The sequence below is a fragment of the Corticium candelabrum genome, chromosome 20 (assembly GCF_963422355.1).
Source record: "Corticium candelabrum chromosome 20, ooCorCand1.1, whole genome shotgun sequence".
NCBI classification, from domain to species: Eukaryota; Metazoa; Porifera; class Homoscleromorpha; order Homosclerophorida; family Plakinidae; genus Corticium; species Corticium candelabrum.
Window position 1 is genome coordinate 4,354,585 of NC_085104.1, and position 25,542 is coordinate 4,380,126.

The following is a 25,542-nucleotide window of genomic DNA, read 5'->3' on the forward strand; positions in this document are numbered from 1 at the left end:
TCTCATTTACATGGGCTAAATGCACAGTACTGTACTCATGCGGCATGCATGCAACCCCCACCCAACACTTTTGCAAACGGTTCGATCGTTTTCTTGAGTCTTCTCTATCTATGTGCTCCTCGTGAAACAGAATTATACACTCAGAACCATACGAACTCCACAAGTCATGGATCACGTTTAGCTTTGACCACTAACTAAATTATGCATGTACAGTACGTAATCTAGGTAATAGTTGGAGCATGGTTGTAGCGATCTCTAGCGTTAGTGACCAGAGACCTGAGGGCTACTATATAATATGGCTCATAAAGTATTGATAGATCTCGCTAGAACCATGCCCTCTAATATGTCACGTGACCAATAGAAGTAGTGTGACTGGTGAATGATTGCGACTTGCAGAAGTCCAAACTTTTTGCTGTGCCTCTTCGTTCTCAACAGCAGCTAGATTAGTTAACCTAGAGAATCACGAACACAGAGGAGGGAATTGGCGCCATTTTTGAGAGAGATTGGCGTATCTACGAGAAGGCTGCCAAAATACATAAAGATCGAAGACGAGGAGATCAGAGTGGCAACGCTACTGATTGTCGTAGGACACAATGACCTAGACATGTACGAAACATTTGATTGGGGAGGCGATGCAGACATAACGAACAAATTCGAGGAAGTCATGAAAATGTTCAAGTCACGTCTGGTTCTTGAAACCAACAAGCCATGCGAAATATATGAGTTCTTCAAGCGAAATCAGAAGCAAAGAGAAACCACTAACTCATAAATCACAGCAGTTAGGAAGTCAGCCGACACGTGCAATTTTGGGGCGCTTCGTGATAGACACATACGGGATTATTTGGTACATGGAATTCGTAATGACACGATACGTCACAAGCTGTTAGGCAATTAAAAGCTTACTGTTGCTAAATGCCTTGAGATTCTTAGAACCAGCCAGGTAACTTCACATCGAGCCCAAGAGGTATCTGTAGATGAGTGTGTGACAGCATATGCAGTGAGACAGAAATTTCTGTCAAAGGGGAAGAGAGCAGCAACATCAGAAACTCAGGCAAAACAAGACGATTAGCTGAAACCATGGCAACCAAAGGCAAGCTACACCAGCAAAGTGAAAGAGACAGATAGGAAATACATGAAAATATTGTAGTTTGAGTCATATTGAAAGAAGAAGTCAGATTGTCCAGCCGTGGATAAGACCTAAAGTGCAAGAAAAAAACTATGCGCAAGTATGTAGATCAAAACCGGCAGGATCAAGTTCTCAAAGAAAGCTTGTAAGATATGTGGAAGAGCAGGAAGAACATCTGATGTGGAGTATGTGCGTCTAAACAGTATCCACACAACAGATGCAGGCAAAGCATACGCAAAATTCGGAGTTTTGAGGAATCTCAAGATATTCAGTTTCAAGTTGACACTGGTGCTTCACCATTTTAGGGACGCATAATGACATCCGTGTGAGACCCAAGGGAGCAGCAATGATCACATTACAACGCAAAGGACACACATATACAGTTCGATGTATCGTGATAGAAGAAGATATAACTCCTTTTGAGTCTAAAATCAAGCCAACAGTAAGGACTGATTGAGACTGTAAATGGTGACTCAATACACACCATCAAGAATCATCCAGTATACAAGCCCACCACAGTGACTGACACAGTACTAGTTGAGCACCACGATGATTTTTATGATGACTTGGGTGTTTACCAGGAGAGTACAAGATTCGAATCCAACGTCATGCAAGGCCAATAGTTCAGCCTCCACGCAAAGTCCCTGTATCACTGCGAGATGCTCTCGAGGAAGAACTGACAAAGATGACAGTGGAAGGAGTAATCACTCCAGTTTCCGAGCCAACTGAATGGGTTTTGTCCGTGGTTGCAGTCAAAAAGGAAAATGGTAAATTTAGAATATGCATTGACCCCAGAGACGTGAATGCGGTATCATGAAAGAGCATTTTCCGTTGCCCACACTGGGAGGACGTAGCAACACGACTATCAAAGGCATGATTCTCTTCAGTGCTAGATGACAAAACTGGTTTCTGGCAAGTAAAAGCTAGAGACAGATTCAAGTTAGCTCACCACTTTTAATATTCCTATTGGAAGATACAGATCAACCAGAATGCCATTTGGCATCTGTTCAGTTCCTGAAATACGGCAGAGAAGGATGAAAAAATCGTTAAAGGCTTATCGGGAGTAGAGGTCATAGCAGACGACTTCCTAGTCGTTGGTTTCGAAGACACTGATGAGGAGGCACTATCAAACCATGACAAGAAGCTAAGAGCTCTCCTGGACAGGGCACGACAGATAAACCTAACGTTGGCACCTGAGAAAGCCAAACTACTACTGAGAGAAATCACATTTAAGCTTCACAGAGAATTACATCAGATGGTCTTCAAGCAGATACAGAGAAAGTAAATTCAGTTCTTTAAATGCCTGCACCGACCGATGTAATAGCCCTGAAACAAGCATTAGGAACCGAATTACTTGTCAAAGTTCTTGCCAAGGTTATCATAAGTCTGTAGCGTACTGAGACAGTTACCACAAGGATGTCGAGTGGCACTGACAAGACCAGCATGAAAGAGCATGGCAGGAGGTGAAGAGACTGGTTGCTACCACCCCTGTGCTCAAATTCTATGACCCACAGAAAGAAGTTATCATACAATGCGACGCATTACAAGATAAGTTGAGAGCTACTCTCATGCATAAAGGGCGTCCCATCTGTTTGCATTAAGAGCCTTATCGGCATTAGGAAAATCTACGCTCAGCTAGAGAAAGAAATATATTAGCCATCTTATTTGCATGTGAGCGATTCGCTCCAATACTTGTATGCCCGAACCGTCAACGTGAAGTCAGATCACAAGCCATTAGAGGCCATAGCAAAAAAGAACATGGCTAACGTACCAAGGAGACTAACGGATGTTACTCCGCTTGCAGAGATACGACTTACAGATACGATATAGAAGGGGCAGTGAGCTCTACATAACAGATACGTTATCCAGAGCATACCTGAATGAAGTAGAACAAGCACCGGAGCAAAGCAAGTTTTGCAAGAAACTGGACCAGATCAACATGACTGAGGATTGGAGCAACGACTCTATATAAGATTAGACAAGCTACTAGCCAAGATGAGAAATTACAACTGGTCGGCAGGCTGATAGCTGCACGAAACACAACGTTTCGGCGATGGCACAACCATACTTCAGTTGTAAAGATGAGTTGGCAGTGTAGCATGGTCTTGTGTTCAAGGGTGATCGAGTTGTGATACCGGTAACATTGAGAAGCCATATGATCAGGATACACTCTTCACATTTGGGAATTGAAATTGAAGGATGCGTAACAAGGGCTCGAGAAGTAGTGTATTGGCCTTGCATGAATGGAATGGTAAGAGACTTCATTTCATCGTGCAGCATCTGCAATTCACTGTTACCAGAGCAAAGCCCCAAAACACGTCAGCCTTATGCGATTCCATATCGGCCATGGGCCAAAGTGAAGTTGATTTTTTTAACTGGCCGGTACAACATATGTTATAACTGTGGGTTACTACTTGAACTTCTTTGAAGTGGACATTGTGAAATATACTATGAGCTCAACGGTGATCCACAAGATGAAGGGTGCGTTTCCAAGGCACGGGATTCCGGACATTGTTGTCAGAGACAATGGACCTCGGTTTAGCAGTCCGAAGTTCCGGAAATTCAAAAATAAATGAGAGTTCACACACGTGACACATCGCCAAGATATTCCAGACTAATGGGAAGGTTGAGAATGCGGCAAAGACATGTAAGACTATCATGAAGACAGCAGTTAAAGCAAAATCGGATGAATATTTAGTCTTACTTGATTTTTGGAATACACCAACTGAGAAGCTGGGGTCTTCTTCAGCACAACGAATGTTAGCAAGATGTACTCGAACCAACCTTCCTATGGCAAGCAAGTTGCTACTTCCTAAAGTAATGCCCACTGCTTGCATGCGGATATTGAAAAGAGCAAGGAAGTCCAAGCGATCGACTGCTGCGACACAGTACAACAAGAAAGAAAATTACTTATCACCAATAGAACCGGGGACAACAATTCAAATGAAGAGACCTAATAAACAAGAATGATCATCAGCCGTCTGTATAAAAAACATAGCTCCAAGATCGATCCTGTTTGGTGAAAGCTGAAGGAACGAACTTCTCGAAAGTATGAAAGAAACCACTATATATATATATATATATATATATATATATATATATAGTTTCTTCCCTGTCATCCTCAGTTGCCCGTGGTTTCTTTCATACTTCCGAGAAGTTCGTTCCTTCAGCTTTCACCAAACAGGATCGATCTTGGAGCTATGTTTTTTATGCAGACGGCTGGTGATCATTCTTGTTTATTAGGTCTCTTCATTTGAATTGTTGTCCCCGGTTATATATATATATATATATATACATATATATATATATACATATATATATACATATATATATATATATATATATATATATATATATATATATATATATACCGCCCCAACAGTGTAATCTAGATGAAGACGACTCAAGCCTACTGGGACCAGTACAACACTCCGATGATGCATCTCCAGATACAGCCAGAACAAGTAATGAACAGATTGAGACAATGCTAACAGTACCGATCAAACAATCACTTACTGGTACTGCAGCCACACCAAAGCAAGCCACGCGTACAACACGGAGTGAAAGGCAAATCCGAACTCCAACACATAGTTTTAGTGACTTATATGACACTAAAGTCCGTTCCAGAGTAAAAGTCAGTTGCGACTTTGAGAAGTAGCGTAGGATACCTAGTGTCCTAAATGTACCATATGCCCTATTGTTGTAGCAATCACTTATGGTGTCTCATTACCGCTGTTGGAATACCTTGCCGGTAAACTACGCAAAACAAAGCCGACGGTGCTGTAGAAAGCGATAGAGTGTTGTCGGCTATAACTAGCGTGTCGATTACATTCTCAAACGGTTTTTTTAGTTACAATTATCTATTTCATTACCAGAAGGATCACATATCTCCGGTGTAATGCATCCTACAAACGAGAGGCGTCCGCAATTAAATAAAGCAGACATAGAGCTTTCTAATGATGCCCGTATGACCTCAGTCCATTCTGATTAGATTATAAGGTTTTGCGTCAGCAGCCCACTTTCGCACAACTGACTTTCTGAAAAGTAGAGTTGAGTTTGTTTTTGTTTTTAGAAGAGAGGGTGTCACGTGACTGCTAGATTTTACTAACGAGTTGAGTGTAGTACCCAAGATAGTGTAGCTCAAACTCCGTGAGTCAGTCCTTGAGTGTGTACACGCGTAACCAGTGGTGTCTGAGTCATAACGTAGTGACACGTTACAAGTGTCGGCGCTAGTAGGCTAGCTACCATTCGGACCGTTTAGAGTCGACCGTTAGATAGGTGGCTCTGAGATTTTTTACTGAGATAGAAGAACGCGTTTGGATACTTCTTGTATGGGCGACCATTTTAGATTCTTCGCATCCTATATACCTAGAGATTCTAGATTCGGATGCATAATTCGGGGATGCAAAACGTCCCGAAGGGATACCAAATTCTCTAGTGAATACGGTTCGGGGATGTCAAATTCCCTATGACACCGGTCTCGGCTTTATATAAATTGGCTCAATGGAATTTGATCTATAATGTAGTGGTGTGTGTGTGTGTGTGTGTGTGTGTGTGTGTGTGTGTGTGTGTGTGTGTGTGTGTGTGTGTGTGTGTGTGTGTGTGTGTGTGTGTATTATATATATATTATATATATATACCCAGGTCTTAATTAAGTGCGAAAATATTTAGAAATTCGTCAGAGTCTTTTGCATGCTGCATGCTTGTAATATTGACGTCCTCAAAAGTGATCCTTGATACTATACGTATTTCAGAGGCGTAGGAACGGCATCCAAGTTGGGCGGCCAACCTAGACGTCATTATTGGAGCTTCTGGTTTTTTCCACTCGTATAGATGGTTTCACGATTTCCTATAGTCTATATCTAGTGACCGTTACGGTAGATGGCTCCAGTGGCTTCTGTACGTGGTTCCTACGCCGGTGTACAACTCAACTCTACTCTACGCAGAAGCTGGTCCAAATCAGTATATATTCAAAAGCGGTACGTGGGTCTCAAAAGTAAAGTGGATCATCATTAAAAGTTGAAAATGTGACGTCATGGAGAATGCGTAACATTTTAAAACTAAGATGTAGGACTGCTTGATTCTCAAGCAACCCAAGATTATAGATAAAACAATAATTTTAACAAATCACGCCCTCAAAAAGTGGGATAGCGTAGCCATGGCTTAGTGCAGTACTTGACGCTCTTGGAGTATTGCTTCGTAGTTTTCATTTGAAGCGACGATCGACGGAGGTTCACGTATTAATTACTATTTTAGTACGAGTCTGGCGTAGACGGGAGAAGGCTAGCCTCGACAGTAGGCCTTTCTTCGCTTTCGGTGGTCCTTCCACGCGAGGATAGCAACGCAATGCAATCGCGCATGACGGGTTTCCGAGGAACGACTTGTTGTCTTGTTACTACGATAAACGTCACATGCGCATGCCTCGTTTGTTTGCACACAATGGAAGAAAGTGAAGACCTGGACGTCAATGCGGCGACTTTGAAACAAGACGATATTGAAACGGAAGCTGAAGAAAACCATGATGGCGATGTAACCAACGAGACAGCAATTCAAGTGAACTTTGGCACGAGGGAAACGAACCGCCACCAAGAAAACCAGACGCAAGTAGATGAAAGCAAAGACAGGGTGGAGGAAAGTATATTCGACGACGAACGCATCGCGCAAAGTGGGAACGGTAAAGATTCAAATTTAATTAATAATTAATAATAATTCTTGCTGAAAATGTCGGAATACATATTATTATTCGTGCTCAACCAGATCAGTCTGGTTTGTAAAGTCTATTACAAGTACCGGAAGCAAACCCTGCTTCAGAAGTACTTAGACCATCACGGCTGTCTAGAAAGAAGACATGACTTTACGAAGGATCCGAGTAGATCCCAGAAGCACTGTTTTCTGTAAGTGCTGCAGGTTGTGATGACCTGGAATAATGTCCAGCCACCGTGCAATACCTGCGTGCACTGTGCCCAAAGCTCCCAAGACCACCGGAACCACCAGTGTTCGACAATGCCACATGCGGCTTATCTCCACTCGCAAGTCGCTGTACTTCGCCAACTTCTCAGCATGTTTCTTGCCAATGTTGCCATCAGCAGGACAGCTGATATCAATAAGAAGACAAGTGTTTGTCTTCCTATTTCTGAGACAGATGTCTGGACGATTGGCTTTGATCTTCCTGGCAGTGGGGATGGTGGTATCCCACATCATAGTAATGTCATCCGTCTCCACAAGCCTATCAGGATGATGCCGGTACCATCTGCTCTCCACTGGAACCCCAAAATGGCGACAAACGTCCCAGTGAATGATGGATGCCACCTGATTGTGTCGATCAGTGTAGTCCGTCGGTGCCAAAGCACTACAGCCTGCCACAATGTGGTCGACTGTCTCCAGGCCTACACTGCACATGCGGCAAGTAGGACTGACATCACGATGTAGAATCTTGCGCTCATAGTACCGAGTCCGAAGAGCTTGGTCTTGAGCAGCAACAACCAGTCCCTCAGTTGCAGCAGAAAGATTCGCTGCCTTTAGCCATCCGTAGGTCTCTTTCATGTCCACAGGCGGTTGCTCAGTGTCGTTATGCCCCTCCATAATGGGCAAGTGGGGTCTTTACCCCCATCTGGGCGCCCACCAACCCGGCAGGTGAGCCCAGCGGGGTACATGTTTCCGTGTACTCCATACGGCGATCAATGACTAGCCAATTCGATACAGATTGCAGGCATTACGGTGACCGCGTACTCGATACAGCACGCCTAGTGGATATCAACGACCACGAGGAAAGCACTGGACGTCATCGTCAACGGACCGTTCGCCAGACCACAGAAACTCCCCAACGACTGAAACGAGTCATAGTCTCATGGATAAAGCTAGAGAAACATGAGAAAGAAAGACAGACAAGTTTCACAATTATTATTATTATTATTATTATTATTATTATTATTATTAGACGTCTTTTGCTGTAAGTTGGTTTGTTTGCCTGTCTGTCTGTACAGTACAGAACACTTGTTGGAAGGTGATGGCTAAGGTGTTGATGGGGATGTAGCGACTATAGTAGCTATAGGCATGTATGTCTAGGTATAGTTATTAATTAGATTTACGGTATGTACAACATATTGCGCTGTCTTTTGCATCATTATACACCCATGGTCGAGTGCCCCCTGTCTTGCAAGGCTAGCTACTATGTACCCCGTTGTGACCATAAACCAATTTCTACCCAAGGCCCGGATATCCGGGCTAAAGGTACTATAGTAGTTGTCTGACGAGCGACCATAAGTAGGACCATATTTATACTCAATTAGTGCAGATGCAAATGAAGCTATTCCAACCAATAGACGAACGTGATGTCATCTTAAGGTTTCATCTTCTTTGTTTGGTAGCTGCTAATGAGAATTTGGCCATCGGGCAGCCATCCTGTACATTGTGTTTAGTCCTTTGCTTGCATAAGGGTTTGGCACATAGAAACAACGCTTAGTCTACATTTGCATGTGCATGTTTTCCCGCCAACAACCAGGTGTCTAGAGAGCAAAGGTGCTGGATTCAGGCGCCATACGGTACATGTAGCTGTACCCGACTTGTAACATTTTGCTTGTTCTACAGTGTTTCTGCATAGTGGTTCTGCACTCTGACAGCTTGAATTTTTGGTGTGCGTGGCTGAGCGGCCGCAATCTTGTTACAAAAATTACTAGTATTGTCTTCAACAGAAATTTTGAGTTCCACGGGAATTTGCGAAGGGGAACGTGCATGCATTGTCTGTGACAGCATGTCTGTTTGCTGGACGAAGCAACGGACGTGTAAGTACGCAAGTCTGGAGACGCTTTGCACTTTGTTTAGCTAAACGAATGCATTGGAAACCTTAGCTGAGACGAGTGGGTTGGGCTAAAACCTTAGTATGCAAAACATTATCACGTGATGAGATATGTGATTACATACACCGGCCGAGGGTTTAGCACTGTAATGTGCTCCTCTATTCATTTTCTTTTGTATTTAATGTTGATGTTGAAGGCTACTTGAAAAATTTTTAGTTGTAATTTTTTTGACATGTTTTTTCATATTTTGATTTCGATTCTTTGTTTGAAATTCTGCACTTCCATTATGTCAATAAAGCCCTGTCGACACTGGCAACTAGATCGTGATCCGACCACAACGCTGTCAACACTTGCAACTGGATCGTGATCCGATTGCGATCGGGTTGAATTTAATTAGAAATAATGGACGTTACCTTCACGAATGCTACGATTGTAGTCGGAACATCTAACCCTCCTCACTCGTCTTTGTTTTCGCTCACCTTAAGTCGATCGCTGTATCAACGGTTTCCACAAGCGAATAACCCACATGTACACATCAGTCATCAGTCACGTGATACCGAAAATGAGGCGGAGGTATTGTTTTCAACGTGCAGTGTGGATGCTCGTTAGCCCGATTGGATCGCGAATCAATTGCGATCCAGTCTGGTCTAGTGTGGACAGGGCTTAGGATGTATATGTTGGCAGGGGTGTGATAATGTGACATTAAAGTGACATTTAGACTTGCATTTGCATCGATTTCATCAGCTCTTGTTTTGGTTGTGGTTAATATATATTTGTTTTGCCTCAAGATTGACTATTTTCTCGTTTTGTTTTTGGTTGTGGTTAATTTCTTGTACCTCTTGTTTGAGAAATGTGTGTACTTGATCCAGTGGAGTATACGTTCAGATTCAATTGATTCATTGACTAGTTTCTAGGTTTTTTAAATAATAGTATGTTTGTTTGTCAATTTGTCTGTATTTCATGTTTAGCATGTCCATCCATCAAATTGTTTAGAGTAATGTACGTTGCATGATTATCAACTTTTAGTATCACTTCTTTGAATTGTGTTTTGTCTTGATGTAACTTTAGTTGTATTGTTGAACGTATACCAGTGTATAGTATTATATATTTACAGATGAAAGCCATGATCAGCTAAGCTCATTTGCTTGCCCAGTTACTGATCAGTCTATGGATACAGTGGAAGGAGAGCTTGAGCTGCAGCATCCCTACTTTCTTAGCAGTGAAGATACAAATGTACCTGAACAACCATATTCCATGCCGGATCAACTAACAGTCAGTGTTGATATTGGTATGCTGAGCTAAGAATGTGTTTGGTAGTTTAATTAATGTAAAGGTGTTCTGGCATAGGAGTTTCTGATCCCAGGTATTTTTACATTTATACATGGTACTAAAATGTAGACTGCTGCATGTTATGGCAATTCAATCACACTTTGACACTTTGCTGAATATAACTACCGAGAAATAGACGCTGTATGTGAAACACTGCTGATGTGGAGAGCAACTTCTACTTGTTGTGTGTCTGCGTTGCCATATATGTGGGTGTGCTACCGTATTCGCCTATAATAACACCCTGGGCGTATAGAAATGAAACATTTCTTCTGGGCGTATACTAGGGCATGGGCGTTATTTTGGTCCCAGGCGTACACATGGTCGCAAATGCTGTCGTTTGGCCAGTCATCATCTAAATACTTGAAGACAGAAATACCACAAATGCTTGCAATTATCCATTTGCAAGATCAAAGGTACTGGTATCCCTAGAGCGTCAGCATACACGCAGAAATTAAACACTATACATACATGGTCGGCCTGAAGCCCGTCAAGAGCATCAGGGTCGGTAATTGCAACGAAGACATAAGTCTAGCGGTAAGTACTTTAACTCAACACTGACACCAGCTCATCAAACGCACACAGACGGAGACGAATGTTCTGCGAACCCCATTTTGTTTTGTCTGTGCATGCGTATCCAGGGGCTTATACTTGGGCAAGGGCGTATAGTTGGGCATGGGCGTTTTTCGGGCTGAAGGTTCTGACCTGTTGCAAGTGGGCATATATATGGGCATGGGCATTATTTCGGTATGGGCGTTATTACGGGCGAATACGGTAGTTGCCTTACAGAGAACTCAAGGTGCTACTACTGGAAATTTCCGAAACAGCGCCAAGGTCAGCAATACGGAAAATGGGATTTTTATGGAAGAATATCTGTTCTCAATAAGCACCCAGGCAATTTGTAGGAAGCTTTGGAAATTGGCAGATTGACTTGAGTACCACAGAGTAGGCATGTGTGAGGCCCATCTTGCGACGTTCTGCTTACATGTACTTAGTCATAAACTTACGAGTGCGACCAGACCTGACGGTCCTTCTGCGCTTCCAGTCAGGCGTTTCTTTAGAGGTTTCTTCTTTAATCCACAGCGTAAGACTGCGGTTTGGTTGCCAAACCTGTATGTACACTGTAGTATAGTGATGCACGATACTAATACAGCCTCGGAATATTTACCAACTTTGGGTGCCGGCATCGAATCGAGCACCACAATCTTGATTCTCATTAGCGGTCCGTGGGCGCTGTTTCAGAAATTCCCGGTATCATTCACATCTCTCTTTACTATAGGGCCGGGACAACTCCGATCACTTTTCTATACGTATTCTTGCTGTTGTAAAGAATGCTCTGACTACGTGATCATGACTTTACTTATTGCAAAACTAACAAGTAGAGCAAACAAGAACGCAAGCGAAGCAAGTCTAGGGATGCAACAACGCAATGCAAATCTCTGGTTCTTGTGTGTGTGTGTGTGTGTGTGTGTGTGTGTGTGTGTGTGTGTGTGTGTGTGTGTGTGCACGAGCACGCGCTCTTATGTATACATTAGTTGTGTGATGCATGTCTGGAAATCGGAATTGGGTGATGGTGGCATTCGTTTCAAGTTTAATTTTTATCTAAAAAAACTTGTAGAAGGATATGAAAAGAAGAGAGCTACTGAGTCTACAATTTCAGAACTGCAATTAGCTGACGATGCTGCTTTTGTGGCAGAGTCGAGTCAAAGCAGAGGAAGGACTCCACTCATTTGATGTGAGTTATGAGAAGACTAAGATAATCGGCTTTGGTCGAACCTTGTCTGTTGAAGATACTGCCGATATGATGTGTTTTGCTGGAACTGTAAAATACGTTGATAGATGTTCATAGATTTAAATACCTGTGATCTACCGTGTCAGCTGATAATATGGATCTTGCACTTGGGCTATTAGTCAACATGAAACTCTCGCCTTTGTCAATCGGTGTCAAAGATTCATGACTGGCATCAGTAAATGGAAACAACAAGCTGACCACGTTACATGTGCTAACTTTTGTAGGCAACTTGGCTGTATAGAGACTGCCTCAGAACTTCTGATGGCAAATCTTTTTTGGTGGCTAGGGCATCTACAAAGGATGAATGACTGCCGCTTGCCCAGGCTGATCTTTTGTGGTTGGTTGCTTACACCTTGATCACCTCATGGTGTCAAACTTTGTTGGAAAGATAAAGTTAAGCGAGATCTAAGAGTGCAGGTATTAATAGAAACTGGCAAACGTTAGAATACCAAAGAGCAATGTGGAGGCATGTGTGCTCAGTGAGAGTTCAGGCTGCTGCTTTAAGTAAAGCAGTAGAAGAGGAAAATGCATAGGTCGGATAGTCCATCAGAGAAACGACTCCAGCCATGAAGGACCAAACTCCCTACTGTGACAAATGTGTATGACAACTCAAGACAAAGTCAGGGATGGAACGCTATAGTTATGACAGAGGAAAAAGAACCAAAAAAAAGTCAGGATGAATTAAATCAGGATTACAGTTTGTCAATTGCAACAGATTTTTCTTGTGAATTCCTGACATGAAAAGACACAATGCCGACCGCAAGCACATAGTTGACATGTTGTTTTTGCCACTGGCCATCATCCTTTGGAATGGGCTACCAAAGTGTGTGTGTGTGTGTGTGTGTGTGTGTGTGTGTGCACGCGCACGCACGCATGTGTGTCTTTCTGTAGCTCAGTTGGTTGGAGAGCACATTTGGGTGATGAGTTCAAGTACAGGATGGGCACAGGCGTAATTCCCTTATGCAAGAAACTCACGCACAATTGCCTTTCTTGACTCAGGGGTATAGATGAGTACCTGGTCATTGACTGGGGGTGGACAAGATCGTTGTCTTGGCAGAACATCATGCAGCAAGGGTACGTGTGGGCTTGAAGTCCAGTCCCGAGGTTGCGCCAAAGTCAGTGCCTTGGATGCTCTGGCCAAGAACCTAGGGGTATGTTTTTGCAGCCTGAAACAACTAGTAGCGTTGGAAGCTCCAATTAGAAATAGGCAGGGGTGCTATCTTTGGTACTGATGTGCAGCTCCATTTGTGTGTTTGTGTGGGGGTGGATGTGTGTGGGGGGTGTACATGTGTGTGGGGGTACATGTGTGTGTGTGTGTGTGTGTGTGTGTGTGTGTGTGTGTGTTGTTTGAAATTTATGTCTCACCGTTAGGAGAGGAAACGAGGTCCATTCTTGTACAAATTCAGAAAGCAAAAATGGTCAAGCCTTTTATTGGAGGTTATCGACACAAATTGACTGGTGTGGAATATCACCATGCTGCAACTATGACAATACCCAAAAGGCGACCAGACAATGGGGTAAGCATAAATAATGTATCTTGGCAATGGTAAAAGTTAGCATTACATTTGCGTAACTAGAAAGTAAAGTTTCAAAGAGAAACACAAACTGTGATAACGCGAAACAAGGTGCAGCAGACAACCAGTGCAACATCAACTCAGATGGTGAAGCTGTTGTTACTGAAATGTTCAAACTCATTTCTTATTGAGTGTTTGCATAGACAATGACTGGCTGCTATGTAAGTAAAGATGGAGATAAGCTTCTTGTTCCTGGAGTTTATGAAACAGCAGATGAATTTCATGCAAAACGACTTCAAGCAGTAAGTGTTAATCTACTTATATTATTTTTGTGTTATGGAGGTTTATGTTGCACTTATGCATGCTATTTAACATTTATTAATTGCTAGGTACTGAATCTAAGTTTTGTTGCTTGTATATTTGCTTATCTAATTGTGTGTGTTTTGCACATGCAAGCATACTTTGTGTTTATGGTTTTGTATCTCCACTTGTTAGTTTGTCAAATTATTATAGACAATATTTTGGGGGCGGAGCTTCTAGATCATGCATAATCTCGAGGGTAACACACCTTTTGCCGATCTCGCGTACACAAAGTCCACATTTCCGGATTTGTTTCTGAACCATAAATCACCTTGCCAATGACTATGCTTTGTAAATAAGTTCACTACTACTTACCATTTTGTGCATCATGTGAGAGACTTTGCCTGCATAGAGACACCTAGGAAGCCATTTCTTGAGTACGGCTTCTCGAGGGTAAGAGACTGTTGTTCAAACTGAATTCGCCTGATTTACACTCTGAACAGATACACTTGGATGGAAGCACAGACTACTCATTGCTTAGCGATGGATTAGTTTTGGCGAGTGAAATCATGCCACTTGAGATCCCATTTGGGGTGACCAGACATGTAGGACGTTCTGCGTTGTTTCTGCCATGGGCACACCACACCAGCTTGCCTCTGTATATACGTGATTGGCCAAGTCGAAGTTGTTACTGTAACAACTTGCAGTCATTAGGTACTGACGCGGATCTGAGTACAGTCAACGTACTCTACAGTCTGTTTATATATGTATACAATTAGCACTGCCAGTACAAGTTCCAGCAACAGTTATGTATAAAGTAACACAACACATACGCACTATTCCATAGCTGTAATGTCTAAATCAGAAAGCAGAGGCTGTTCTACCTCATCCAAAGTTGTTATCAAGAACTGTATAGTAGTGATCTTGAAAGTGAAGATGTTGATTGTCGAAATGTCACGGAGGTGCTGAAGCTGATGGTTTACATCGGCTAATTGAACAGCAAGCAAATGAAATAGTGGAACTTAAAACAAGATTAGAGTTCTTGATCAAGACCTGGCATCTGCAAAGTCTGAGTTGCAAGGAAAGTCATTCTCGCTTAATCAACACATGCACTACCAAATCATAAAATCAAGTTTTACACAGGCTTTGTGTCAAGATTTGTGCTTGATACAATGTGGAGTTTGATTGAACCAGCAGCCAAGACTATTGCTTTGTCTGTATAGCAAACAAAATATCAGGCCAAGGTATATCAAGTGATGTAAGCTCATGAGCTCACTGCCTTCCATGATGGGTTGGATAGGCTAGACGAATTTTTCTGACTCTAATTTGACAAGATACACAGTTTCACAGTTCCACAGTTGAAGAATGCTAGATGGGGGAAACAGGTAGTCTTATTCAGCTATAGTTACCCCGAATGGGTTCCCCTACCGCAAAATCTTCACCTAACAAAACTTCCATTGCCAGGCAATGAGTAGTCTGTCTTTCCACTCCATGTGTATCTGTTCAGAGTATGAATCAGATGACTTCAGCTTGAACAGCAGTCTCCTACGCGTCTCTATACAGGCATAGTCTCTTACAAGATGCACGAAATGGTAAGTAGTGAACTTACTTACAAAGCCTAGTCAACAGCAAGATGATATACGGTTCAGAAGCAGACCCAGAAACGTGAACTTTGTGTACAGCGAGATCGACAAAACATGCGTGTTACCCTTGAGATTACACATGCTCTAGAAGCTCCGCTCACCAAATATTGTCTAATGTATACATGTGATTGAAAGTTTATTGTTTTATTTAAATACTAAGACTGTTGAGAATGACAATTACGTATTAGGATTTTTCAAAGCTGTATTTGCTGTATTTGAAAATCATGTTCTGTATTTGGGCTACATTAGAACCTAGCTAATCTGAATTACCTTTAGCGCCCTGCTTTGCATACCCAGATCGTAATAGGCAGCCTGATCTGTGTTGCTGCTGCATTGAAGCGGTTATCTAGTCTTCAGTAAATGCACGTATCTGACTATTTTAAATCCTGTTTGTCACATTATTTATAAGTATGTAATCGTTGCAGCTGTGACCTTTACTACAAACATGACATATAGAGGCATACGTAAATGCGCCAGTGGTCTGGGTGTCTGAGGCATGGTATGAACCTCCAAGGCTACGCATTTTTGTAATCCAAGCAACTGCACTAATCTGAAAAGGGCTTAGCACCAGGCTGTTCAGATTAGTGATGTCTACTGTATTGTGATTATGTACTGGAGTACTTGTGAATCATGATAGATTGTTGTTGATTGATAGTTAACAGTTGTGAGTATTTACAATGTGTTCTGTACATACAAAGATATGTTTCTTGTCTTGAAGAAATAGATATATGAGAACAGGAACTTTGAAGCTTGAAAATTTTAAAGAAACATTTCAGAGATTTGCATTAATGCAACATTTAAGAGACGCACCCTAACGTACATTTACAGCAATGGCTGCATTGATGGAAGTGACAAGAACTGCAACGCGAATTTATAGTTGGGCCCGCTTTGGTGTGTGGTAAAACAGTAGCCTCGAACTTCCAGACCAGAGAGCAAGGGAAGCAGTCAAACTTCAAAACGATACTAAAATGACTTCTAAAGTACTTATCAAAAAGCAATGCTAAATGGTAGCCTAGCAGCCTAGGATCATTTTAGCAGGTTCAATAATGAGATGGAAAGATACCGTGCTTTTGCATTATGCAAACATATCATTTGTAAATGCCATGAGATCTCACGAACAAAGAAGAGACGTCTGCCGTGTTTACAGTGATATCCTGGTGGATGGCATGAAACGACGACTCTTTGATTCTTCGGCAGAACGCTAGCTAGTCTAACCGCTCAACTAGCGAGACTGCTGCTTGACCAGTTGTCAAAGGTGATGGTCTAGCGATGCTGCTGTGCATGTTCTGTCATAGTAAGCTTGAAAAGATTGAAGAACTGAAGCTGAAACTAAAACTAAGATGCGTGGTGCACCAGAGTCTTCATTCACGACTCTGGCATGCACTTGGCCGGCAGGAAGATTTCACACGCATGTAATCAGCATTAGTGCACTTAGCATAACCAATTACTGGCAAACCAATCAGAATTTACAACTGACATTCCGGTTCTAAGACGCTGATTGGCTTAGAAGGCCATTCCTAAATCATTTTAGTACCGCTCTGGTCTAGACTAAGTTTGTGTCCTTTGCTTGCTCTCTGGTCTGGAAGTTTGAGGCTATAAAAACAGCTGTTTGTACCAGCGTTGTGCGATTAAATCGATTATTCGATTTATCGATTGCTTGTGACGCATCGATAAGGCATCGATGGCCGGGGAACTCCCTATCGATTAATCGGGCATGCGCATTCAGTCGTCACGTGTAGGTCGTTTGCTCAGTGCAGTGTCTGTTAGTCTTGACTTCAAATGAGTGTAAGGGAAGTACCAGACAGAAATTACTTGAAAGAAGCGGGTCTCCTGCCTCCTAGGCAGTGCTCTTCCGAAGTTTGGCGGTACTTTGGCTTCCGTGGTGAAAACGGGAAGATTGAGGATCCGAAACACGTAATAGATCTTGCAGCATGTCTGGCGGTACTCTTCGCCATTGCAGTTTTGGCTTCGCTCTGTCTATAGGTTGTATGCACCATCAACAAATGCGGCGCCGTTCTGAAGTACTGTGGTAACACCACCAACCTGGCCGCTCACATGAAATCTCGTCACCCGCTAGTGTTTATGAAAACAAGTCTCTCAAGAGACTCAAATCCCGCGAAGCAGAAGGAGAAACGTGCGCAAGAGGATCAGGCCGTCTCGATGTCATCTACTGTAGGAGAGAAAGCTGCATTCGTCAGTCCATTCCAACTCGCAGCAAAGCTACCAACATCCAGTAAGAGAGCCTCTGTGATCACTGACGCCGTTGCCTACTTCATTGCTAAAGACATGCAGCCGGTTAGTGCCGTAGAGTGCCTCGGATTTCGAAGTATGTTCAAGGTTCTTGAACCTCGCTATGAAATTCCGAGCCGAAAAACATTCACCCAAAGAGTGCTTCCCGCTCTCTATGTGAAAGTCAAGGAATCAGTTGCAACCGTGGTATCTTTGGCAGAATGGTACGCCATAACAACAGATTGTTGGACCAGTTGTGCCAACAACTCTTTTATCGGTGTCACCTTTCACACCATTAGTAATGACTGGCAGCTTCAGCACCTCGTCCTGGAGAATGTGGAGCTACCTGACAAGCACACAGCTGAGAACCTGGCTGCTAGTCTGGAGGATATTCTGAAGCAATGGGAACTTGATTCTACAAAACTTTCTGGTGCCACAGTAGACAACGCAGCCAACATACAAAAAGCAGTAGCAGATATTTTGAAATGGAAGTGCTTAGGTTGTTTTGGTCACACTATCAATCTATGTGTGAAAGCAGGGCTGAAACAGCAACAGATACAGGTGGCCCTTGCCAGATGTTCCAGGCTGGTCAAATTCTTTCGGAAATCCACAGTTGCTGCGAACCTCCTAACCAAGAAACAAGCAGCGTTGGAGTCTCCAGTGCATAAGCTGGTGAAGGATGTGGAGACACGATGGAATTCCACCTATGATATGGTTCAAAGGATCATAGAACAACAAGGTCCTGTGTGTGCAACACTGGTAGAGCTAAAACGATTAGACCTGTTGCCCAAGGAAGAAGACTTCACCCTGCTGGAGCAGTTGGTAAATGTCCTGAAGCCATTTAGAGATGTGACCATTCAAGTTCAAGGAGAACAGTATGTCACTATATCAATAATTAGACCACTCCTTCATCACCTCACTGAGAATGTGCTGCAACTACAGGAAACTGACTCCTCCGTAATCAAGAACATGAAGAGGGATATGGTCAGCAACCTTGGTTCTCGATACCAATCACTTTCAATTTCAAACCTGCTTGACTGTGCATGCTTTCTTGACCCAAGATTCAAGAGCCTGCCTTTCATGAGTGAGGACAATCGGAAAAAGCTTCACACATTTGTTTTGGAGGAGGCAATCGACCACTATGAGTCTCTAAATTCAGACACAGAACCAGCAGCTTCTGAAGAAAAGAATGAAGACCAGCTTCCACTGCCAAAAAAGCACAAGAGTGAATTAGGCCAGCTTCTTGGTGACATGTTTACCAATCTGAGTCAAGCGAAACAAGTGACCTCCAGGGACAAAGCAGAAAACGTCTTGCAGAAGTATCTTGATGAGCCATGCTTGAACATTGATGAGAATGCTTTGAAGTGGTGGGAGCAAAACAGTTCTCGGTTTCCTGCCATTTCCAAAATTGCCCAAAGACTACTCTGTATACCAGCCACAAGTACTCCTGCAGAAAGGCTCTTTTCAACAGCTGGGAACATTATCAGCTCAAAACGAGCGAACCTGGATCCCGATAATGCATCGATGTTGTGTTTCCTTGCAGAAAACTTGCAGTAGTTATGTAACTATTGCCTGATAGAGTCTTCACTGTGTTACTATGATCTCGAATGGAGCTGTGCTGTTGTGTAAAATTGTGAAGGTGTGTGTAAATGAGCATTAATGAAATACGAGGTCAGACTTACCGATTAATCGATAAATCGTGATACTGACTTCAAGTAATCGGCAATAATCGGCAATACCAATTATTTTCATTATCGCACAACGCTGGTTTGTACGTGGTTTGTTGCACATGAACAGTGAACACTAATGAAAGACTAAGGAGGCGAGCTGTATCCGCATCCGGATCTGTTTTGTCATACCACCGTGCTTCCGCCGAATCACGGACATTGACAGCTGATGTTACAAGTGGGCAATAATTTTTTGTTTTCACATTTTTTGTGGAAGGAAGTATGTTGAAGAAATTAATAATATTGCGCCATTACGAAAAGGCACAGCGTATTCAACTGTACTGTGTTGAAGCAATGAATGATATACTTAGAGATGGTAATCCAGACATGTGGATTACTATAAAGAATTATATTATGCATTGTATTCTAAGCAAATGGATTGGATTGGAGTATGCATGTTTGTTTCATTTAGATTGCAGAGATTGTGCTGTAGTTAGTTGTCAGATTTCCATTTGCTATTATACTTTATGCCTACCTGTTCACTTGAAGCGTGATTGATTCTACATTGCTTATGTGTGTATAATGCATATGTCTTTCTTTCCGTAGGTCATTATTCTTCAGTCTCATTTTCGTCGATGGCATGCACAGAACCTTGTTAATGGAATGAAAGAAGATCGTTTAAGGAGGCTTCAGTGGGAAAGAGAAGTTAACATAAGTAGCAATTATTAAATAAAAAGTTGTTGTTGACATTATTGCTTTTTTGCAGGATCAACTTCGTAAAGAACGTGAGAAAGAAGAACGCTTGAAAAGAAACTTTGAAAGGCGAATGAATCCAAGGACAAAAGAGGATTTCGATATGTTATTTCATGCTTTGGAAAGTCAGATTGTTTTTTATTTGTGCACTTACTAGCCAGCTTGTGTGTCACTACCAGTTGCATTACTTTTTTAGTGTGGAGGCAGGAGGAATTGTCTCGGATAAATTCGTCTTTGTTTGGTCCTGAGAGAAAAGCAGCTCTTTGTCAGCTGTTGGAAAAAGAAGCTGAGCTTATTGCTTCAATAGGGCGACATAAGCTTGTTGCTGACAAGCATCAAGAGAAACTGCAAATCAAGCATTTATTGAATACGGTGAATGAACAAACTATAATTCTTGAATTATTTATGTAGTGTGTGTGTGTGTGTGTGTGTGTGTGTGTGTGTGTGTGTGTGTGCGCGCGCGCGCATGTAGCCAGTAGCTCAATCATTAGAGAGTCACGTTAGAGAGTGGAAACACCTGGGACCTTAAGGTCACAACTTCATGTTTGGGATGAGCACAGGCATATTACCTGAGGCAAGGAATTTACGCACAGTTGCTTCTTTCAACTCAGGAGTATAAATGAATAATCTGGTCTTTGACTGGAGACAGGCAGCCACAACCAATGACGTGACCATCAGCCACTGAGGAACCAGTAAGACTTTAGGTGACCACACCTTAGGTGGCGTCACAAGCTGTTGCTCCTGCATTGCCTGGTTCAGCTTCAGGAGATGGCTTGCGCAGCCCATAGTTCGTCTGAGTAGTGCACAGGAGCACAATTGTACGGCTGGGGTGTGATCTAGAAATTAATGGCAGCTTCTGACATTTACCATTACCATGTGTGTGTGACAATGGTTCTAGGTTGTAACAGTTTGCAGGAGCTCATGAATTATTAATCAAAAAACACTCTTTCAACACAAACACATCCCTAGTGTTGCATGGTACTCACCTAATGGTCAATTACAACCAAGTTTGAGAGACTGCATCCTAGTCAAGCAATCTATGAGGACCATGGCGCAGGATATGAAAATGAGGCAAAGTACTGATTTGTACACTGACAACAGCTTGCATGTTGTAAGCAAGCTGGTTCTAAGATTACAAAAGCCATTAATCAAGAGAAAGCTGAAAAGCTAATAATCTGAGAAAGATATTAAGACTGCTCTACAGTTTTTAGAGCATATAGTTTTAGCCTAGTTACTAAGTTTCTCAAAGATCAGATAACACTGTAGAAGGTATGTATGCTGCATTTTGAGGTGCAATTTTGGAGTCAGCAAAGAACACATTGTGGTTTCACAAAGAACAATTTGATATCAACAAAAACATTGAATTTGGTTGAAAGGAAATGTGCAGTCCACATAGCCTGGATGCATTAATTCTAAATATATTTCAAGAAACAAGAGATGATTATATGGAACTACATGTAATCGTGTCAAGTATGCCATTAGACAAGATCAACATGAATGGTTTGATGTAGAAATGGACAGTTTAGATAATGATGTCAAGCAACACAAACACGGCAAGTTCTTTTGAAAACTGAAAAGATTTGTTCAGGCCAAATGCAACTGCCAAATGTGATCTTTGATGGACAGGGTCACAAACTACTAAATTGCAAAAATCAATTTGATTGTTGGAAAGACACTGCGTGAGTCTGTTTTCAATGTGGATTGTCTACAGATCTTGAAGGTGATACTTCATCTTTTGTACTATTCCAGGCCTTCGTTCACTGATGAAGTTATTGAAGGAATGTAATGCTTAAAGAATGGTAAAGCTACTGGAGATGATGGAATTGCAGCAGAGTTTTTGAATGCCCTTCCTCCTGAACTTGGGACTGCCTAACTGAAATTACCAAATGGTTTGGAAAACTGGTAGACTCCCTCAAGAATGTAAAGACTCTATTTCTATTCCACTGTTCGAAAAAGACCATCGTCAAGTAGATCAGATTTAGCTCATGAGACAGATCATTGAGAAAGCTATTGAGCATCACTCAGACTTTCATATTGTTTTATTGATTGTCAAAGGCTTTTGCACTCTGTTCCTAAATCTGGCCTGGCTAAACTATTAAAAGGCTGTGGCTTAGATGATGAAGTAACTCGACTCACAGTCGACCTACATGATGACACTGGTTGTGTTGTAAAACAAAACGTTGACAAATCTACAAGTTTTCTAGTGACTACAATAGTTTGCCAATGATGTTTAGTGACACCTATCCTTTCAATTCTTTCATGATTAAATCATGCGTGAATCTCTTGACAAGTTTCAGGCTGGTGGCATTAAGATCCAGTATCAAACAGATGGAAGCCTTTTTCAAAACTATTGGACTAAGCTACAACATTCATAACTAGATCTGCAATGTATGCTGATGACCCATATTAGCTAGCTATGCCTTCAGCTATGAGTTGTAACAGCTGCATTTGGTGAATGGTTTTCTTCAAATTTGCGTTAAATGAGGTATGCACATTAGCACTAACAAAACAACAGTATTGAGTATTGGTACTGAAAAAGCAACAGTTTCTGTTGATGCATGGTCATATCCTTAATTGAGAATGTATCAAAATTTCACAATCTATAGGTAGGGTTGTGACTAACTCGGAAGACTGTGTGTCATTCTGATGTTGAGAGAATTTAAAAAGCCAGCAAAACGTTTGCAATTTTAAAAAAATTGGTATTTGCTAATCGTGGACTGAGTAAAAGAGTGAGTTAACCATTGAGTGTTTCATACACTTGTCATTCCAGTTTTATTATAGGCTTGTGAGACTTGGGCTGTAACCCAGCAAGACATGCGCATTATTTTTTCATTCTTGGTGTTAAAAGGTTTGACAAGACAAAGATTGCCGTAAACTTCAAATCTGCTTATGAGACCCCAATTGAGGAACAAATTCAGAGACAAAGATTACGATGACTTGGGCACTTACTTCAAATGGATAATATCCAATGTTACAAGTTATTGTTGCTATCAAATTGCATGCTGTGAAACATCCAGCACAGGGATCAGGCAAGAGATGGGTTGCTACTGTACAGCAAGACATGTCATCTCTGAAATTTGACCTATCATTGGCACTTGATCGTTCTTTTTTGGCATTTTTTCTTTAATGCCAAAAGCCATTGTGGGTAAAGCGGAACTCAAAGTTCAAGCTGTGTGTAAACTATAGGTATGGTCATTACTGCAAGAAATTTTTTGCTTTTTGCTGCGTGAATAGACACGAATGAAGACCAGAGAGTAAACAACTGGACGTGCAAGGCTTTTTAATGCTACTGTTGCTCCTATTCCATAATTGGAAAGGGTTAGCAGCTGTTAATTATTGTCTTTTCAATACTAAATATTGGAAGAATAACAACATTTTGTTTTATGTTTTTCTCCACTTTTACTAGAATGAAAATTGTTTTGGTTGGGTTTTCAGAGCAATTTTATCTCTACTGTGTTAATTTCTGTCGTGTGTAGGCTGCTTCTCCTCGTAAGTGGATTGCTTTTGATGGCAAGACTACTGAAATGGATACACCATACACCGTACGAGCCAGTGAGCTACGCGAACTATACCAAAGTCTTAACATGAGATATCTTACGCAAGAAGAACGAATGGACGTTTTGTTGACACTCAAAGCTACCATACGGGTTGATAAGAGTTGTTGTACATGTCTGACAATATCATTTGCTCAGTATTATTGTTATTTTAGGAACATGACTGCAAAGTCACGCGTGAAATAGTTGAATTAATAGAACGTGAGACTGACTTGCTTCTTCGCGGAACTAAGCAGAAAAACTTGGAAGGTGTTTCTAATGTATTCATCAAACTTATATATTAGTTACTTACTTTTGTTTACATTGAACTCAGGTTTACGAAAACGAATCAGTAATTTGTTTCTACAGTATGTCAAGACACCCATGTTCAATCCTGAAATATCAAGGCTGTTGAAGGTTGATGATATAATGTACAGGATGTATATTGTAGTGGATAAGCTGACAATATGAATTGTAGGTTCCCCAAGAGCCTACGCAACTTGTCCATGATGTGTATTTCTGCCGTAGCACAGGACAATATCTTCCATCATCTGACTTTGAGCTAAGTTTAAAAGCAAGGTAAACTGGCATTGCATATTTTTGTTTGCTATGGCTGCATATTGTGTGTGTATGAACTTAAATTGTGTGTATGATGTGATGTTATAGAAAATTGGGTACCAGTCGTCGAGCAGGAAATCTGGACAACGTGGCTAGAAAACGTGAGGATGACTCGGTTTACCTCGAAATGTTAAATCAGATTCGTATGTCAGAAGAAAAATACCTTGACAATTCTCGAGTTGTCTATTTGCTGCAGGTGAGCACTTCTATTCTATAAATAATTACGTTGTAGGTGTTGCCTGTGTGCACGTGCGTGTGTCCGTGAGTATGTGTTTGTGTGCCTATTAGTTGCTGAGCAATGTAGGTAGGTGTAGTGGATTGATCATTGGATCACTTGACTTGATTAATTGTTTGGACATATTAGACCATTGATTTGCGACATCTCGTCGAAACAATCTGGAGTTGTCAAAGTCTTCTCAGTCAACACAATGACTTAAATGACTTAGTCATGGTTCGATGGGATGTTCATCATCACTGGTCACCGTGGAATTGTGTTCTGCTGACGAAAGATGAAGCAGTGGGTCATTTTCGACTTGATGACATCACAGAGGTAATTATCTTCAAATTGTTGCATGATCATGCTACAGCAGCAACATATTGATATCCGTGTGTATGCATGAACATATAGGGATACAGTGACTCCTTCATTGAGAAAGTTCACTTCAAGCATGTGATGGCAAGGAACTACTTTAGACGCTTGGCTCACATGTCTGACATTTCCACCGGTTTACAGACTGAGGTCATAGATAAGAAGGCGGATAGAACACTAGCTAGGTCTATAGATGAGGGACTTGCAACCACGACCTCAGCATGAAGAAATTGGCATTAGCTGCAGAGTTGCTCATTGATGAAGATGCGTGATTATATGTGTTGAGTTGACGTTTGTCACTAGCAGAAGGGTGTGTATAGGTAGGTTCAGGTGTGTGTGTGTGTGTGTGTGTGTGTGTGTGTGTGTGTGTGTGTGTGTGTGTGTTGTGTGAACCAGAAATATTCAGAACAACTGTTTCTTTACATAAGGCTAAATTTGGAAACCTGGTGTTAGTACATACTGCTAGAGTGACTTAATATTAACGACATTTAAATAACAACATTTAACGTGAAACTTGATAGAGGCTAACGAGAATATGAACAAAGCGTTTGAGAATATAAACAAAATTTCTGGGAATAATAGAATAGAGTAATGTTGGGAACGTACCATGATTCGATCTCTCAGACTCTCAGACTGACCAATCTGCTCCTGTACAT

At 41.8% G+C, this 25,542-nt stretch overlaps 2 protein-coding genes across 2 annotated transcripts; both read left to right on the forward strand.

Annotated features, from left to right (window-relative positions):
* The first annotated feature begins 6,549 nt into the window (after positions 1 to 6,549).
* LOC134195609 (IQ and ubiquitin-like domain-containing protein) lies at positions 6,550 to 25,404 on the forward strand. Its single transcript, XM_062664663.1, has 15 exons — positions 6,550 to 6,800; positions 10,037 to 10,210; positions 13,412 to 13,557; positions 13,618 to 13,701; positions 13,758 to 13,856; positions 20,000 to 20,098; positions 20,160 to 20,271; positions 20,343 to 20,518; positions 23,623 to 23,793; positions 23,856 to 23,949; positions 24,014 to 24,096; positions 24,158 to 24,258; positions 24,346 to 24,493; positions 24,662 to 24,847; positions 24,926 to 25,404. Exons 1-15 carry the CDS (start codon positions 6,566 to 6,568, stop codon positions 25,109 to 25,111), a joined length of 2,094 nt encoding a protein of 697 aa, XP_062520647.1. The 5' UTR covers positions 6,550 to 6,565; the 3' UTR covers positions 25,112 to 25,404.
* On the forward strand, positions 17,131 to 19,473 carry LOC134195610 (E3 SUMO-protein ligase ZBED1-like). Its single transcript, XM_062664664.1, has 2 exons — positions 17,131 to 17,411; positions 17,481 to 19,473. The coding sequence occupies exons 1-2, from the start codon at positions 17,277 to 17,279 to the stop codon at positions 19,281 to 19,283; spliced, it is 1,938 nt and encodes a 645-aa protein (XP_062520648.1). The 5' UTR covers positions 17,131 to 17,276; the 3' UTR covers positions 19,284 to 19,473.
* Positions 25,405 to 25,542: the final 138 nt, after the last annotated feature.